General features: G+C 45.6%; 2 protein-coding genes across 2 annotated transcripts; one reads left to right on the top strand and one right to left on the bottom strand.

Annotated features, from left to right (window-relative positions):
* LOC139299884 (leucine-rich repeat-containing protein 4) lies at positions 1-8,515 on the bottom strand. The gene is made up of 7 exons (XM_070922825.1): positions 8,481-8,515; positions 5,226-5,241; positions 4,542-4,769; positions 3,577-3,722; positions 2,445-2,613; positions 2,188-2,350; positions 1-293 (listed from the first exon to the last, which is right to left on the bottom strand). Exons 1-7 carry the CDS (start codon positions 8,513-8,515, stop codon positions 1-3), a joined length of 1,050 nt encoding a protein of 349 aa, XP_070778926.1.
* Positions 7,952-10,373, top strand: pex12 (peroxisomal biogenesis factor 12). Its single transcript, XM_070923296.1, has 4 exons — positions 7,952-8,172; positions 8,665-8,792; positions 9,033-9,568; positions 9,655-10,373. Exons 2-4 carry the CDS (start codon positions 8,670-8,672, stop codon positions 10,091-10,093), a joined length of 1,098 nt encoding a protein of 365 aa, XP_070779397.1. The 5' UTR covers positions 7,952-8,172; positions 8,665-8,669; the 3' UTR covers positions 10,094-10,373.
* Positions 10,374-16,069: the final 5,696 nt, after the last annotated feature.

Genomic DNA, 16,069 nt, shown 5'->3' with positions numbered 1-16,069 from the left:
CTACGTTTGCGTCTGTGACTCGGTGTCCCAGTTCTTCCCAGTGTTCCTCTTCCTGTTCCTCTCCGCCATCACCAAAGCCGCCACCACGGTGACCAGAACGGTGACTGTGATGACGAGCACGGTGGCCGTTTCGGCCACGCAGAGCTGGCTGTCCACCCAGGCCAGCGAGGCCCCGGCAAGCTGCGGCGGGTCCTGGCACGTCACGTTGCGGTAGTCGTCGATGTGGAGGTGGCGAACGTGCAAGATCTTGCTGAAGACGCGATGCAGGTCGCAGTCACAGCTCCACGGGTTGCCTGGGGGAGCAACGGCAAAGGTAAAGGTATCAATGAAGGAGATGACACAAGGCTCAGAGGTGTCGAGTCAAACAGACCCCAGGAAGTTATCTGTTCATTTACTTTTTAATTTGTATATGTATATCTATATGTACATGTATATCTAAAGCATTTCAGTTTAGTTTCAAATCCTCCTACACACGGCCAGGAACAAAAGAAAAAACTTAAATCCTATGAAGTCCCACAAGCACTGAAAGATCTTTCTGGTTTAATTTAACACTCTGAAATGGACCTTCACAAAGAAAACTTGGTATTGAAGTATATTTTGGTGTTTGTCTGCTTACATGTAAAAGGCACGATGTGAGTCAGAATCATTTGAAAGATGGTGCAATTACATAAACGTTAAACACATAGGGTTTCTAACATGTTTGATGCATTTAATTATCATCATTTTTATTTTCTTATTTACGGCAGCGTGTTGCCATGTTGCCAACGTACTTACTTATAACTAAAATTTTCACGACACGTTTTCCTCATTATTACTACATACCATTTGTTGTTATAGCAACATATCATTTTATCCTCTTGCAATACCACGAAACTTCGCTTTAAACCAAGACACTTCATTTTAACGGCATAAACACTTGATAAGTCGGTTTGTTGATATAGCGTGTTGTTAAGGAACTTCCATGTGTTGCAAACAGGAGAAAAAGATCAGGTCGCTGCCTGAAGAGGGGGCATCGTAGTCTACAGTGGTTAAAATTGAAACTGACTGGATGACACGGTTTGATGAAGACAATTGTACTCATATTCCCAACTTCTAGAGGCGGTTGGATATGTTGTTGTGCTCTAAAAAACATAAATGTCCTGTATGGCTTTAGAGAGATACAGTATGCTGTCAGAAACGGTGCTCAGGTCTTCACAGGTGATACTGGGCTTTCATGCTGATGAGAGAGAGGCCGTGAAACTGAATGTGCATTTAAGCTCACCACCATTCCTCCCGCCAGCTGGCCTTCTTTTGCGTGTTTTGCTCGTGCTGGCGGGAGGGTAGGGATGATGTTCACTCCAGAGAACATCTGCCAGCCAGTAGCCAACGCTGACACGCACCGCGGAACGATACTAAAGCAGCCCCACAGCCATAAAGCCACCCGGTCACATGTCTGGATCCATTATGTTCTATGATTGATCGTGGCTCCGGTTTAGGCTTTGGCTAGAAATGTTTTTCTCGTTTTAATGACATATATGAACTTCTTGTTATGGCAGCATGCCAACTTTTAGTAATTTTATTCCAAGATAGGGTTGTTGTTGTTGTTGTAATGAGATGTGTATTAATGGTGAGGTTTCATGATACAACGAGACAAGGTGACTTTTCAAACGGAATAATTTGGTGTGTAGTAATAATGAGAAAACTATTATTGCTATTATACAACACTGAAACCCTTTTTTTTTTGTTTCTCTAGTTATTTACTATGAAAAACGTCCTATGCAATAGCGTGAATAAAGACATCGATAGATGAGCCGTGGATTCGATAAGACGCGTGCATTCCGATGCTGCTTATCGGTTCCTAACTTTTACATATTTGTAAAAGTTGTTCAATGTGCTGCGGTCGCGCCAGAATACAGCTAACGTTAGCATTAGCAACGTAGTAAGACATAGCCTTTATATAGAAGGTGAAGGGGTTACATGCTTTTGCTACACGGTTGAGTCTCCTCCGTTCATGCAAAATGCATTATTGATATCTGGTTATTCTCAGGTGAAAAATATTGGAACCGGAACCAAGATTCGATAAGCACCGGTTTCGATAATGGGAATCGGAATCTGAGTCGATAACGTTGAAACGGTACCCAACCCCACTCTTAACTTGATGAGCAGCAAAGGATGAGCGCGGGTTTTAGTAGCAGTGATGTTGGAAACCTGACAGCTGGATGTGTGTCGCAGTTGTGTGAAGGCTGATGAAGGTTTTAAACTTGAGGTGATGCAGGTTGTTCCCCTCCAGAGCGAGGACCGCCAGGCTGTAGAGAGGAGCCAGAGCGTTGCCGTCTATCAGAGAGATGTTGTTGTTGCTCAGCTGGAGCACCTGGACAGATGGACAGACGGGTAATCAGACAGACAGGCATACGACAGACAACTTGGCATGCACGTAGAGGCATTTTAAGCGGCCGTTTAAACACCTCCAGTCCAGGCAGCATATCCAGGCTCCCCTGCTGCACCACCGTCAGTCTGTTGTTGTGCAAGTAGAGCTGTCTAAGCCTGGAGAGGCCCTTGAACACGCCGGGGCCGACCGACACCAGCCGGTTGTGACTGAGGTCCAGCTTCTCCATGTTGTCCAGGTACTCCAAGCTGACAGAAGGCGGGAGAGACAGAGACGCAACACTCAGTCCACATGTGCTGAATACTGCTGCCTGTAGCCTCATCAATTATCGTCCAACATTCACTCTTTTATCTCTGTTTATGGCCTCTAAAAAGATCTGGCTCTTTAGCATCTAGAGTCTTCACTTGCTATAGTCGCTAACTTTGTCTGTCTTTTGGTGCACAGCAAGTTTTAGAACTTTTGCATTGAAGACAGCCAAAAAACGACACTATGAGAGCGGTGAGAGTGAACCGAAACAGTAAAGTTGAGCGTATGAAAACCAGAACAATGAGCTGGAAGAGGCTATAAAGCTACGTGAAGCCGAAGGGGACTGCGGAGTCCGGTGATAATATCATAAAAAATACTGATTATAGCGGCTTTGAAACTTTACATTTAGCAATGACCTCCGTGTTGCCAGACAAACCAAGTTTCTGGTATCTCACAGTCTTTCTGCTCTCAAGTGAAGGTATCGTGGATCTTGAGATCGACAGGTGCGTCGGTGCAGCGTCAGCAGTAACACAGACTGTTGTGTCGATGGATGAGCTAAGAATGAAGACGAAGCTCTCCATTTACCAGTAATTGTAGCTTACAGCCCTAACCTATGGTCATGAGCTTTGCGTAAATACCAAAAGGACGAGTTGGCTGAGTGTCCTTCGCAGGATGTCTATGCTCACCCGTACGGACAAGGTGAGGAACTCGGGACATCCAAAGTCGACGTAGTAGACTTAACTCCAAAGCTTCACAGTCTTAGTATACAACTGATGATATGTAGTTTTGTTCTACCAACATTAGGGCGAGGGGAAGAAATGAATGTGCGGGCAAAGACTCTCTTCAGCGTGAAAAGAAGGCATGGAATAAACAATACACATCTGTGCTAACAGGAATATGGAGTATGATGGTGGAAGAGAGACGGACTTCCGTTGCACCTCGAGGTCCAACAGACAGACAGGTACCTGTATCCAGATATATGATGTAAGCTGTTGTGCGCCAGTCGCAGCTCTCTGAGAGCCGCCAGACTGGCTGAGAAGTCGACGGGGAGAGATGTTAGCTGGTTCCAACTGAGGTCCAGTTTCTCCAGGAAGGACAAGGAGAAAAATGCCTGTGGAGAGAGAGAGAGAGAGACAGAAAGACAGTGAGATGCATATATTTTACTATTAGCCCTTCTACAGACCCTCTTTTTAACATTCCTCCCTCCCCCTTTCCTCCTTCCTTCACTTCATCTGTTTTCTATTCTTTCAGTTCAACTGCTTTCAGAGTGCGCACTGACACTTCAACAGATTTCTCTTCAACTGAACGTTATACTACTACTTTCCTGTCTTACACTTCTAGTGACACATCAACCCTTGCATGTCAACTGACAACTCAACTGTTTTCAGTGCACAGCGCTTCCACTTCAACTGACATAGCCACTGCTTCTCTGGCTTACACTTGATCTGCCAATTTAACTGCTTTCAGCATCTACACATCAATTAACATTTCAACATCTCTTTAGCATCTCTTACTCTTCAGATGACCGCTCAACTGCATTCAGTGATTACACTTCAACACTTCAACTGTTTTCAGTGCACAGGGCTTCCACTTCAACTGACGTTTCCACTGCTTTTATCTCTTATTCTTAAAATGCCGTTTAACTGCTTTCAGCATTTACACGTCAGCTGACAATCCAACTGTTTTCATTGCTTACACGTCAACTAATATTTCACTTGCTTGCATCTCTAACTCTTCAGCTGCAACTTCAAACCCTTTCAGTACTTCAGTTGACACATTAACTCCTTCAATTGCATCTCTCATACAACATCTCCCAAGCAAAAAAATCATTTTAACCTGTTGACATTCTTTCAAAAGTTTCAAATATTTCCAGTGCAATTTTCAGTTTTTTTTTTTGCCTTTTAAAGTTCCACCATCCCTTCGTTCCTACCTGCGGTTGTATTTCTTGTATCTGGCTGTTGGTCAGCATCAGCACCCGCAGGGACCACAGTCCGGTGAAGGCTCGGGTGCCAATCTCGCTCATGTTGTTTCCCCCCAGCTCGAGCAGCCATGTGCCATGCGGGAGGCCCCTGGGAACATGCTCGAACCCACGGCCACGGCAGTCCACCAGGTCAGCGTGCTCGTAGCAAATGCACGGGTGTGGACACAGCCGCGAGCACTCGGCGGATGGAAAAAGGGATGGGGGAGAACAAAAGGCAAGGAGGACAAAGAGAAGGGCCAGGAAAGGGAGACACATATTTCCCCGGACAGCGAGAGGAGGGAGGGCAGCTTGTTCAGAGGAGTAGCTCAAGTGTGGAAAGTTGAATGGAGCTTGGTCGTTTAATTCTGCCGTTCCCCTCACGAAGCCAAGACGCAACTGGAAACAAGAAAGCAAGCACAGTGCAGAGTTTTCAGTTCACATTCAAATTGAAATCAGCAAAGTCGAGCTTGCATATGAAGGCAAAAGTGTTAGTAAACGGTTTCCTACTTACACATACAGCAGACACGGGGCAACATTCATTTACATACTATTCACTCACCATTTTAGCTCCTAGCTACTAAACGCTCCACTATGTTCACCCGGTAGTGGCTAACTTTGTCTGAGGGCAGTTTGGTAGCGCAACAGTGGGTTTACCAGAGGTTCATCAGAGCTGGAAAACCAAAACAATGAGCTAAAAGAAGCTAAATGCGTGAGGGGAAATGAAGAGTCGGTATTCATTTCCTGTGAGTTCATCACAATTCGAGTCATTGTTAAGGTGCCGTGTTGAATTTTTGACCACTAGTGGCGCTATGGAGCAATGTTTTGATGAGTGGGTCCCAGTTTTAATTTAATAAATTGAATTGGCATGTGTTTCACGAGGAAGGAAACACATTCAACAAGTTCGGTAGACCTCAAGGATACACAGAATGCGTTTTGGTGAGCAACACTGAATGAAAACATTACTTTGTTTGTTCTACATGAGTATAAAAATATTGACTAGTGCACCTTTAAAGTTCCAGTGAGACTATAGTTTTCTTCTGTGGTTTCATGTGGGTCTGTACACTACTTTTATAAACGATTTAGTGAACACGATTTTGGAGAAATGTATCTTGACAATTGAAAACTGAAAAAGGAGATAGAAATGTAAAACCTATTTTTAATTTGAATAAACAAAATAAAACAAAAAAACAAAACACTGACAAAATCTTTGACACCTAAACCACTTTGATTTAGCAAGCATGCAATATTTTGTTTTTTGCCTCTTCACCAAGAGTGACCCTACACATGCTTTCTACAATCAAATGCCAGCATTATAAAATAACTGTTGCCAAGTTTTCATCATTACATAACTGACTTTCAATCTTTCTGTTACACTCCGGTTAATCCTCCCTTTCCCATGCAAATATAATTACACAATCACAGTCATTAAGAGCAGAGAGCAGCAGAAAGGATTACATTCAGTGAGCCTGTCCGATATACGAACATCGACATAGTGTAAAAGCAATACTGATATTCAGTATTTCTTTCTTATTCGCTGGAAAGCAGCCACAGAATGACCAGTTTGTTAAATAATAAATGCTTTTTATAATGTACAGCACACAACGATTTATTTTCTCCTGGTTGATAATACACTCTTCATAAGTGGAGGAAAGCAAAACAGCTTGTGAAAACTATATTATGTATTTTTTACATTTTCAAGACAAATTAAAAAATGCAACTACACAAGAATAAAGAGTTAAGACAACATGTGGACTGAGATCTAAGGTCTGAGCCTCCATCTCCCAAACGCCCAACTCACCCGCTCTGCCGATGAAGAGCCCTGACATCTCCACACTGGATCATCAGCTTCTATATTTCCTCTGACCTCACCGGACGACGAGACAGACAGGGAGATGAAGGACAGAGAGGGGGGGGGGGACAAAGACAGAGCGGTGGTGCTGATGGAGACTCTCGGTCAGCGCAGTCAGCTGTGTCTGTAATCCTCTAATCCCCTCCACTCACCAAATGTTTTCTCTCATCCACTCAGCTTGTCTTGATGTTTTTATCACGTCCCCCCCCCCCCCCCCCTCATTTCCCCCCGTCCGTCTGTTTCCCTGACTTTAATATTACATAAAGGCTGTTAACATCTTGTGAAGAGTTTGCATGTATGTGTGCATTTTTTCCGAGGGGGAGACGGACAGACAGATACACAAAACCACAGCTGATTGACATACAATAATAATAATAATAATAATAATAATAATAACTATTTATTTCATGCTTTACAATAAAAACATATAAACATAAGATATATAACAAGATAAAATCATTTAAATAATTACAACAAATACCATCAGATGAGATAAAAGTGAGTTTTAAGAAGAGACTTTAAAAGAGGACACTGAGTTCTCCGAGTTCCACAGCCGAGGGGCCCGGACTGGTTTAACATTATGAGATAAGGAACCCAAACTAGATGAGAGATCGCTGGGGACAGATGGGGAAATTCTTATTATTTCTGACTTGGAGTCGTTCAGCTGCAGGAGATTTTTTTTACATCCAATTCGTAACTTCAGCGAGGCAAGACACAATAAAGGGTGCTCATCGGCGTAGCAATGAAAATCGTTATTATGTCTACGCGTGATTTGCCCCCAGGGGTCGCATGTCTTAAGTAAATAACAGGGGACCCAGAATGGACCCCTGGGGCACCCCACAAAAGAGAGGCATCTCCAAGCACAACAGAGAAAGACCTGTTAGACAGCTTATAGGGCACAGGGTACTTGACCCTGGGGTCCCAGAACCCAAAAGTCCAAAACACCAGTCTCACTGTGTCTCAGCTGGTTTGTTTGTTTGTATGAGTCGCCAAAGCACGGTTTCCACCGACATAAGGGTCCGGCTGGGTCCCGACTCTGAAAATGTTGCTCCAACTTCTTCAGTGAGAACATTTCCTGCTTTTTCTCCATTTAGAATCATATTAAATTGTCAGTCAGGCAAGAGGGTGCCACCTTGGACACTGAGAACTTGAGATGGGCATTTTCCCCATTTCCTGACCTTTTTACAGACTAAACAATCAATTCATCAACAATGAAAATAGCTGTTAGTTGGAGCCCTTGTCTACATCATGAAACATATTGCTTACTCGCCCTGAAATCACAACATGAACCAAGCTACTTTAATTTCCTCACATTGCACCCAGCAAGCTAAATGATCTGTTTTCTCCCCCCAGCTGAAAGAGCCCGGTGGAGCGGCGTAATCACGACGTGGTCGTCTGCGTCTTGACGTGGAATCTCCGTCTTGACGTGGTCGTCTGCGTCTTGACGTGGAATCTCCGTCTTGACGTGGTCGTCTGCGTCTTGACGTAGTTGAAGCGAAGGAAAGCGTCTGCGTGCGGAAGTGGCGGATGTTGTGGGCAGCGCTCCGTGACGGGAGACAAACGGCAGGGCGACCGGCCACTCAATCTCTTTCTCTCTCTCTCTCTCTCTCTCTCTGTGTTTGTTGCGGTGTCCGGCGACACATGAGGTGTTTTGCAAATGAGCGTGTTGTGTTTGGGGCCCGAAGAGACGCCAGGAGACGCCGGCGACGCAGTCCTGCCAACTTACAGCTAGCTAACGGCTAGCAGAGGGAGGTATGTTGACAAAGTGTGGCCGCATGGCTGCAGCATAAAGAAGCCGTAAACGAGCCCCGCTGCCCGTGTCCTTAATATATTTGACTTCAATTCAAAATCTCTGCCTAACCAGAGGTGCATTTTGTTCTTGGATGTACCTGCAGTTGGGTTTAACTAACGTCAGAGGACCACTTGTGTCCGCTAGCTAAACTACGTGCTATGTTCTGTACCCTCACTGGTTGTCTCACAGACTTGATTAACAAGTAATTCACTTTTTAAAATTAGAGGCTACATTGTTACAACGTGAAATGTGTTGCACTTGAACTCACCTGTGTAGTTTGAGGCCGCCGTGGAGTTGCTTCATGTCGTCGTGTGAACTTTAGCCCTAAGAGTAAAGAAACATCAGCATTTAGGTGTGTTCAGTAAGCTGTGGTCACTGAGTGATAGTCTGGGTTGTTGAGAGACACAAACCTGGAGCTGCTAGCAAACCTTCCTGTGTTGTGGTCTTTGCAGCAGCCATGGCAGAGGCCGGAGCCCATCTGACCTCCACCGCTGCCAACGAGCAGCCGTCGATCTTCGAGGTCCTGGCACAGGAGTCCCTGATGGAGGCGGTCAGGCCAGCACTGAGGCACGCTGTGAAGGTGAGCGTCACTCAGTCGCCAGGGAATTATGCTGCCCCTTTTTCATTCATTCATTCAAGAAAAACACTGTAAAGCTCGTCAGTGTGTCTGTTTTTTTTACTTTGCAGGTTTGTTTTTTTGCTAATACAAATACAAACACTGCAGTATCACTTCAACACAGAACCGAGATCTCAGAGATGAATCGTGCAGCCCTAAATCGTGTTCTACAAATAACAACCCCGGTGCTGGTTACCTTCTCAGGTTCTGGCAGAGTCCAACCCGTCCCGCTTTGGCTTCCTGTGGCGATGCTTCGACGAGCTCTACCTGCTGCTGGACCTCCTCCTCCAAAACCACTTCCTGTCTCACTGCAGCGCCTCCTTCTCCGAGAACTTCTACGGCCTGAAGAGAGTTTCGGGAGGGCGAGGACTTCCAGTTCGCTTGGGGCTGCGCGGGAGGTTGCACTGGCGCTCGCTTCTTCTTCTGTGCCTGGTTCCGTACCTGCGGGCCAAGCTGGAGGCGACGCTGGCGAGGCAGAGGGACGAGGAGGACTTCTCCATCCGGCTGGCGCAGACCAGGAGCCAGAGGCTGTACCGGGCGGCCGTGGCGGCGTACCCGTACGTCAGCTCAGCCTGGCAGGCCTGGGTCTTTGTCCAGCAGCTGCTCTTTGTCTTTGGAGTCGCCGGGACCCATAACCCCCTGCTGTGGCTGGCCAGGGTCAGACTGGCACGACTTAACGCTCAAGATATCAGAGACATGGAGCGGAAGACTAGCAAAACTGGCAACCCGGCTGAGGGGAGGTAAGTCTCTGTGTCAAACAATATGAAAATATTTAGACAAAGATCTTAAATCCGCCACCCACAATGCATTGTTGTTCTGTTCGCAGCCTGGTGCAGAGGGCGTGGGGGCTGATGTCACAAGCAGCGGGGGGCGTAGCCTTGTCCCTCTCCTCCTCCCTCTCCATGGGCGTTTTTTTCCTGCAGTTCCTGGAGTGGTGGTACTCCTCAGACAATCAGAGCGCTGTGAAAGCCCTCACCTCCCTGCCCGCCCCCCCACCCCCCCTCCACCTGCAGCAGGAGCGGAGCGGCCGGGATCCTCCGCCCGTCCCGGCTGATCGCGGCGAACAGACTCAGCCCGGCCCCGGTGGCGGGGGCTGCCCCCTGTGCCGGAGGCTTCGCACCAACGCCACGGTGCTGTCCACCTCCGGCTTCGTCTTCTGTTACCGCTGCATCTACACGTACGTGAAGGCCAACCGCCGCTGCCCGGTCACCGGCTATCCCACCGAGCTGCAGCACCTCATCAAGATCTACTCGCCGGAGAGCTAGACCGCACCAGCCGACCGGTCCAGTGCCGGCATGTGTGGAGTTTCAGACCGCACACCTCTTCAGAAAACAGTGGCCTTGATTTTAAAAAGTGAAACTGTCATTAGTCGGTGATGAGTCGGGCTAGTTTCCCTCTGCAGCTGAGTGCACGTTGTGTATTCCTTTTGTATAAAATAGTCTTTCCAATGTACTTACAGTGTTTGATAAATTATTCTGTGATTTGAGCTGATTGAGATGTGATGCTGGAAATTCTCTAATATTTATAAATTCATTATTAACATGTTTAAAACGGTATTAATTCCTTTTTAACTGCAATCTACTGCACGTACGGTGCCGTAACAGGCCAGAGTGTTAGCAGCTAAGCTAACCAGGGGCAGGTCGGTGAATGGGTGGCTTGATCGTTCCCTCTGTTGGACAAACTGCAGGATATTTAACTTGGACTACTTTAGTCCAGAAATGTTAAAGGACCAGTTGGACCTTTCGGGAAATGTGTTTATTTCCTTTCTTGCTGCGAGTTAGACGAGAAAATTGATACCACACACACACACACACTTATGTTTGTCAGGTAAATATGAAGCTGCAGCCAGCAGCCGGTTAGCCTAGCTTAGCATAAAGACTGGAAACAGGGAAAACAGCCAGCCTGGCTCTGTCCAAAGGAGGTTTTAGAGGCGGGGGTGGGGGTTATGGCTATATGAGTTTCGGGAAATGCCACAGGCAGTCGGTGAATTGCTTTATTGAGTTTCCAGACAAGTTTAACAACAGGCCCACTTAAAAAAACAAAAAACGAAGAAACATAATCAGGATCAACGTCACAACATTACATTGAGAATAATAAAAAAAAAAAAAAAGGGCTTCATTAAAATGTCCACAAACCCCTGAAATGAAACGAGTGTGAAGAATCACAAGAGTCGCCTTCCCTTTTTAAGCTCCTGCAACACAATTCATCAACGAGAAACCAGGACGAGAAGAAAAGAAACGGGCGGAGACTTTGAAAAAGGGACACGTATCATCATCATCATCATCATCAATAATAGTCACAGTAATAGATTGCTCGAATAGCGTGTATTGCACATGTGTACACATATATGCACTTTATATACATGTGAGTCAGCGAGAACTAGACACATGTTGTATTGTCGCGACGAGAAAGAATCTGGATAAAACGACAGCACACACAGAGAATAGTCAGGAATGTGCTTGTGATCAGTTCCAACAAAAGAAAAGAAAAAAAAGAACGGTTCCAATTTTTCAGTCACGAGCCGGACGAGAGAACGGTAACGGCGAAGACGTCTCCCCTCAAAAAAACCCCCCCAAAAAAAACAGAAGGAGGTAAAAGAGAGAGAGAGAAGGTGACAGTCACACTGATACTGAACCTCTTCTGTCCCACCCAAAAGTCCAAAAATACCTCCCCCCCCCCCCACACACACACACCGCATCATAGCAGGACACTACATTTACACCACAGTATCAAACATATCAAGAAATATACAGTATTAACTCATGTAGCAAAATAGTGTGTGTGTGTGTGAAAGTGTGCGTTTAGTTGTGTGTGTGTGTGTGTGTGTGTGGGTGGGTGGTAGCAACAGTAAAGCTGCGTAGCCTCTGGACTGGGGAGGTTCCGTCACCCCGACGACGCAAACCGTCAAGACTCTGTCAGCACTATTAGTTATTGTTGTAAATGTACATGAGAGAAACTCGGGTGGCGCAGGTGGTTCTCTGGGTGCCCCTTGTTTTCATCAGGACTCGGGACCAGAGCCCAGGTGGCCGTGGTGGTGGGGTTTTTTTTTTTTGTTGTCTCAGCACAAACCCACCATGGCAGCCTCTTAAAAGCTTCGGTCCGCAATCTGTGCTTATGTGCGCCCTTCGGTGCGAGACCGAGCTGCAAACCGCCCCGACTTAAAGGATCACTCCGTTTATTACAATTTGGGTCTCGTTTACGTGCTTTTGTCATTTCCATTGATTGCGATGGCAAAAGTACTCGCCGACATCTCGGAACACAACAACAGCACCACCACCACCACAACGGAAGGCGTTCAGACGATGTGCTGTCCGACCATGTCTAAGGGGGAAAAGCATTTATAGCATATAGTTTCCGTCTAGATGTAGCACAAACTTTTACATTTCTGGAAAACAAATGAATGTTTCCATCCACAAGTTTAACCGCATCAGTTAAAACAACGGAAAACATGATGGAAATATGGCATTTATTTTTGTGTCTCGCCCCATCTACACGCAAAGTTGTTGCGTTCCCACATCGACCTGGTGAGTGCGGTGTTCTTATTATTACTTATGGGAAGGATGGCCAAACCCGCCAAAAATATAAGGCCCGAGTTGTAAATAAACCAGAACTGAATGTTGAAAACTATATATTTTAAGCTGCAGTTCCTCTAATGGCCACTAGATGCTGCCCCAGTGACAGGGAAAACACAAAAGTCTTCAACAGACAATCTGAATTCATTACTTGTTGGTGGTCATTTAAAAAAAAAAAGTTGAGAAAATATTAAGGCATTTATGAAGTGGACAGGCTTCTCAGCTGTGGTAGTTGCCGCTTGCCCGTTTGTTTTGTTCCTTCGCGCCCGCGTGAACTCCAGTCGAGCTCAGACACCATCCGACGCTACCGTGTTCGGCGGCTAATTTTGGTCAGTCTTAAGACACCTTGAGTTGCCGAGCCATCCAGCTCCACCACTCAGGAGGCGCCGCTGTTACTGACTACTGGTGTAATGGACAAAATGGCCTTAGTGTTTACATTAGTACAAAAAGACTACACTGAACCGCCTGGAAACACAGCTCAATAAATCAATCAGTCTGTGGATCAAGCAATACCTCTGTCCACTCCACCTGACAGATGACACACACAAACAGCACTCGACCACATGTGTAAAAGCCAGGGGGAGCTCCATGAAGGACGTAAGCTGTGACGCTGTCTGCTGTGTTACCATGGCAATGCTGAAGCTGGACATTGTACTTTTTCTCCCTCTTTGTTATATTGCTTTGAACAGATGAGACTCGGAGGTGGCAGCGTCAGCTACAACACTCGCTGCACCACAGAGGGTCCTGGGAAGCGGACTTTAGTGAGGTTGAAGATGGTGTCTGGCAGAGTCAGCTTACTGAGTGACTCCGTAGTGTTTTCTGAGTTGAGTTTCTGTAGGTAGAGGATAAATAGAATGGTCCAGTTCTGAAGCTTTTGCGTCCACTGGGCATCTTCAACGAGCAGAGAAGTGGCGGTAGCTTACATCTCCAGCCTCTAATGTGCTTCGCATCTCTAAAAAAGTTGAGCTGTGCTTTTAAAACAGGAGCTGGACCAAGTCCTCTCATTCATTTTGAATGTGGCGGTGGTAAAAGTTGAAACAGATTCAAGAGCCCCCACTCCGCCGCACAACCATGCGCTGATCGCCACGACGCCTGAATTGGGTCTGAAAGTAGCCTAAAGCGCTCCAAAAACCACTGGAAAGAAATAAGCACTGAACTGGCGCTCAGAATAAAGAGACCTCGTGAAGACAGCAACCTTACTGTGGTTGGCATGTTTGAGCCATGGCTGTCCACAGTGGATGGGATGTGTACAGAGTTTTGGTTGTATTTTTTCTTTTTTTTTTCTTTTGCTTTTAGCTTGAACCTTTTAACACCACGTTCATCCATTTTAAAGCTTTCCTGAGTTCTGACAAAGGAAGTTGCTAACAAATAGCTAGCGGAAGTTTAACTTCAGTTGGAGAATTGTTCATTTGTCAAGACAGTCGTACACGCATATTTGCCAACTCATATTTTTCTTTCTTTCTTTTGTTTTAATTGGTTGAGTTGAGTTTACGTAACCGGCACCAGAGCAAGTTCATTTTTTTAAAGGTTAGCCAGTTGTTGGCTAATTACGCGGTCCTGAATCGCCACTTCAGTCACTGGATGGTTCGTTAGCCCTGATCCAGGAGCAGCACACCATAGCACACCACCGCGGTCGCCGAGTGGATCATGAAATTTGTTACGGCGAGAATGTTGAAAACATGAACTCACCGGCGGGTAGGCAGTCCTCTTAGCCACTTCACTTTCGGAACAATTACCTTTATGAAAATGGTCGTGAGTGATTTATGACTATCATCATCTAAGCTAAGAAGAACATTAGCTTTGTACCGTTCCCTGACGTCTCTTGGAGGTCCTCCAAGGACTCGCCGCCCTTCAACATTGTCGCTGTAACACATTTTTGGAGCCGCTCAGTGGCTAAAATGTCCGAGTTACAGGACCTGGCACTGTGATATGTTCAGGGCTAAATGAATATCTTAAGACATGGAGGGGCTAGCGAACTCCCTGCTGGACTACAAAAATACATCACTGGACCAACCTATTTACCCAGTCATGACCTTTTGACCTTAATATCCCCTTTTCTGTAGTTGCTGCTGTTTGCCTGTGGAGGGCAGCGCTGCCCGCCTGGTCCTGCCAGAGGAACTGGAGCTCGCTGTTCACCTCCAACAACAACAACAATAACCACTACGACAGCAATATCCAGCCATCCTCAACATCTGTAAACAAACAAACAATGGCCTGATGTCATCAGACCGTGTGCTTACCTCCTGTCAAACTGCCAAACCTTTAAAACATCAAATCTCCAAATAGAATATATTCATAAATCCAATCAGATTGGATAAAACACTGTTTACATATATATATATTTATATAGAATACTATTTTTTTCTTTTTTTATACAAAAAGAGAAAGTATTTTGTGTTTTTATACATATATGTATGTACAGATATAGAAAAGTGACCACACTGAGTCTGCTGTGACGTAACCGTGGGCAACAGGACAGGAGACAGTATTTACACCAAACAGGAAATATTACAATAATAAAAAAAAAAAACAAGAAAAGGAAGGGATGCAGTGGTCGTTGTGGTGTTTCAGAAACATGCCACAATCCCACAGAAGGGGGAGGCGCCCAGGTCACATGAACCCTCAACCGAAATGAGAGAGAGAGAGAGAGAGAGAGAGAGAGAGAGAGAGAGAGAGGCGAGTGACGGAGAGGTGGTGGTCTGAAGTGACGCAGTTCCATCAGTTACACATTTCAAACAACAAATACTGCTAAAACAGGCCTGATCCTGAGACACTTTCACCAGATCCCATAAAAAGTCTGATTGAATATTATTATCAATGTTACATTAATATTCAACAGAGATTTTTACTGGAGATTTCTAGTGTGAAATGATGGCTTTAGAGGCTTTTCTTCTCTCAAAAAAAAACAGTTTGTTTGTCTGTTTGGAATACCTGGCGTGAATATTGTATGTTTTGAAAGAAAATACAATTCTTAGCCGTTTTAATACATTTCTGAATATGTATGAATATCATCTCTCATGGTTCTCTCTCTCTCCAGGTCGCTAAATAGTGAGATAAGAACAAATTAAGGCATCCAGATGAAGAAACAAAGACTTGAAAATTAACTCACTGAAACAACAACAGCATGTGTGTGTGTGTGTGTGTGTGTGTGTGTGTGTGTGTGTGTGTGTGTGTGTGTGTGTGTGTGTGTGTGTGTGTGTGCGTGCATCAATGTGTTTCTTCAGTCCTGATTGGCTGGTTGGTTTGCTGAGGTGCTGCGGCGGTGGTGTTTTGTGGTTTCTGATTGGACGTTTTTTTTGTTGTGTTTTTTTTGTTGTTTTTTTTAATTTAAAAAGGCACCTAGTTCCTCCTCCTCTGCTCATTTTAAAACGAGTTGTCCCTCCTCCGCCAGCCAACCTCTCTGACGGACAGACAGACAGACAAGAAGACAAGTCGTCCCGCTTGGTGTCTGACATTTTGACGAGATTCAAATTCAGGTTTTCCACAGTCAACGTCCCGCTGCAGAAACAGAGGAGTAGGGACAAAGTAGAAAGACAGAAGAGTGACTGGGGGGGTGGACGGGAGAAATTCAGTGGTGCTGTGTTCAGGTGGTAAAGTGTACAGGTCACAAGACGTGTCTCCTTGTTGACCCTCTCCTCCTCTGGTTTCCGTGGAGATGCTAACAAGTCG

This window comes from Enoplosus armatus, chromosome 17, assembly GCF_043641665.1.
Source record: "Enoplosus armatus isolate fEnoArm2 chromosome 17, fEnoArm2.hap1, whole genome shotgun sequence".
In the NCBI taxonomy this organism is placed as follows: domain Eukaryota; kingdom Metazoa; phylum Chordata; class Actinopteri; order Centrarchiformes; family Enoplosidae; genus Enoplosus; species Enoplosus armatus.
This window is presented reverse-complemented; position numbering and strand designations above follow the sequence as displayed.

Bases quoted from the DNA above. Each gene is read 5' to 3' on its own strand.
- LOC139299884 (XM_070922825.1), bottom strand. From the start codon at position 8,515: ATGAAGCAACTCCACGGCGGCCTCAAACTACACAG. The intron at 2,614-3,576 runs GTACCTGTCTGT...GCCTTCTGTCAG, and splicing joins CATCATATATCTGGATACAG to CTTGGAGTACCTGGACAACA. The intron at 294-2,187 runs GTTTCCAACATC...TTGCTCCCCCAG, and splicing joins GACACACATCCAGCTGTCAG to GCAACCCGTGGAGCTGTGAC.
- pex12 (XM_070923296.1), top strand. From the start codon at position 8,670: ATGGCAGAGGCCGGAGCCCATCTGACCTCCACCGCTGCCAACGAGCAG. The intron at 8,793-9,032 runs GTGAGCGTCACT...TTACCTTCTCAG, and splicing joins CACTGAGGCACGCTGTGAAG to GTTCTGGCAGAGTCCAACCC. The intron at 9,569-9,654 runs GTAAGTCTCTGT...TTCTGTTCGCAG, and splicing joins GGCAACCCGGCTGAGGGGAG to CCTGGTGCAGAGGGCGTGGG.